Source organism: Kryptolebias marmoratus, linkage group LG21, assembly GCF_001649575.2.
Source record: "Kryptolebias marmoratus isolate JLee-2015 linkage group LG21, ASM164957v2, whole genome shotgun sequence".
Classification (NCBI taxonomy): Eukaryota; Metazoa; Chordata; class Actinopteri; order Cyprinodontiformes; family Rivulidae; genus Kryptolebias; species Kryptolebias marmoratus.
Window position 1 is genome coordinate 23,197,300 of NC_051450.1, and position 2,403 is coordinate 23,199,702.

The 2,403-nt window shown below is 41.3% G+C and overlaps 1 protein-coding gene across 2 annotated transcripts in view; it reads left to right on the forward strand.

Annotated features, from left to right (window-relative positions):
• LOC108251229 (sodium channel protein type 4 subunit alpha) overlaps positions 1–2,403 on the forward strand; it is a 102,022-nt gene that overhangs the window by 8,342 nt on the left and 91,277 nt on the right. Inside the window, exon 6 of one of the 2 annotated variants that reach the window (XM_037973131.1) lies at positions 1,652–1,743. The exons of the other annotated variant lie outside the window; for it this stretch is intronic. Within the exon in view, the coding sequence (XP_037829059.1) occupies positions 1,652–1,743 (92 nt within the window). The remainder of the gene's footprint in view (positions 1–1,651; positions 1,744–2,403) is intronic. 2 annotated transcript variants of the gene reach the window in all.

Sequence of the window (2,403 nt, forward strand, 5' to 3'; positions counted from 1 at the left end):
CACACACACACACACACACACACACACACACACACACACACACACACACACACACACACACACACACCCTGCCCCTGACACATCACCTCTATGTGTCCCAGTTTTATTAACACCAGAGTGATTACCTGGGAAAAGCCCACCCCTCATATACATTACAGGCGTGATTGATGCTCTTCTTCCTCCCGACGAGTCAGGGTTCCCATGGTAACCAAGCCCCTCCCCCAGTGGCCCCACCGTAATGACACTTTAAAGCCGCCATCACGTTGAGATCCTAACCAGTCACTCTCACGTCGTGTTTATTAAAAGCAGCATAAAAACAGCAGAAATGGTCCTTTTCTTCCACCGGTCCACGTAAACAACCTGCTCTGTTCTCCCATCGCTGCCCCCGCTGTGATTAAATCACTTTTCCGGTCAAACCTGCTGAAATAAAAGCCAAAATGCAGATCCATTAGCAGGTCCGGATCAGGTGACTCGGTTCAGCCGGGGGCCCGAAAAGCCACCGTCGCCTGGCGCCTTTCTGGCTCTTTTGGTCCGGTTTGATTCGATCTAAGAAGGACATTCACAGCTCGGCTCCACGCCCTGCCCGTTGTCTCGTTTAACCTCGTTATACCAAACTCTGCTTTTAGATTAATTCTTAGTTTTGGTTTTAAAAGGGTTTAAACATTAAATTAGTGCAAACACTAATGGATGTTTGTATGTTTACAAGAAAAAAAATCTATCCTCAATCGTAACTTTTGATGGATTTCAATTTCATGCTACGCTGTTAATATAACTAATTTAATTTTATTCTTTGCTTTAATATATTTTGAGAATATACACTGATGTTTAACTTGATGAAAGTTATTTCAGCCTCCTAACATCGAACTAGATTTAGGAAACACTTCGCCGGGGGGGGGGTTAGCATTACGGCTAACAGTGGCAATCTTCAGCTAGCTTAACGGATTGAAACTATATGATTCTGTTTTCTATTTATTTAAAATTATATGCATGTGGTATATATTAGATGTAAGTATTTGTTTGTATTAGTTCCATTCAGGTGTAGCATCATCTCATAATGTTGTGTTTTCCATTTTCTTGGTGCTGCTTTGTGATATAGATATCATTTTACCTCTGATCATTTATTTATCTTTTAAAATAAAGTATTAACAGCAGGCTAACAGGAGATGTTTAAGGTATCTGTGTTTTCTCTGAATCTTTTATCTTTACTTTCACTGTTTTTATTCATATGTGTATAGTTTCACTAATTGATTATATTAGAGTAACTGAAGGGTCCACATCCCATAATAAGACTAAGGTTGTCCCTCTAACCAATCAGATGTGCTTCAGTTCTGTGCAAAAGCTTTGAGCCGACTCTTATTTCTTTAGAAAACAGAGAAAAGGTTTGATTAATTTTCTGTTAAGTTTAGTCAGATTTGGAATGCTGCCCCATATCATGACAGAGCCTCTCCCGTGTTGGACAGAACCCTGTCCTCACCTCCATGTTTCAGTAAAAAACGTGGAGAACAACGGAGAACAAGTCAAAAGTCTAAAGAAATGACGTCTGGATTAGGATTTTGCACAGCACTGTAGATAACCACAGGATTTTCAGACTGTTTCTTTATCTTTGTCTTCTTTTGTTGTATGTTGACAACCTCCACACTGCCCCCTGCAGGCTGTTAACAGAGTTTATCAAAGTAGGGAACCTGCAGGCGCTGCGAACGTTTAGAGTGCTGAGAGCTCTGAAAACGATCTCAGTCATCCCAGGTAAGGCCTCCCACCACCAGGGGGCGACACAGGGAGTAAAAAACTTACGTAACTTCGTCGTGAACGTCCTCTATTGTTCGTCCCGTGTCTGCCATGTCCTGCAGCAACAGTCCACCTGCTCAAACCTCCCAGTCTCCGCCAGGTGCACTCACCTGGTCTGTCTGAAAGAAACAGAACCGAAGGAAAAACCAGATGTCTGAACCCAACACCTGGTGGTTAACTGGAGATGCAACAACACAACACAACACAACAACCATTAGCTGCCTGACAGCGTCTGTTTCTTTACAACTTTAGGAACTCAAATTCTGTAGCTGAAATCTGCTAATCGCTAATTAGCACATGGCTAGCTAATGATTGGGTGAAGTGAGAGGATATCAGCTAAAATAAACAAACATTGATACCTTTAGCTGATATATTCATGCTAATTCACTCTGCTTTCTCTGTTTTATTTCTTATAAAACATGTTTTATAAATCAGCAAAGAGAAGTCGGATCATAAATGTGTTTGTTGGTTGAGTTCAGATTGTTATACAGGTGAGTTTCTGGATCTGTAAAGGTCTGCTGGATTTATTTTATCTTTAAATGAGTTAGAGAACGTTTATCCTCTGGAGGTCCGTCCATGTTTTAGAGAACGTTTATCCTCTGGAGGTCCGTCCATGTT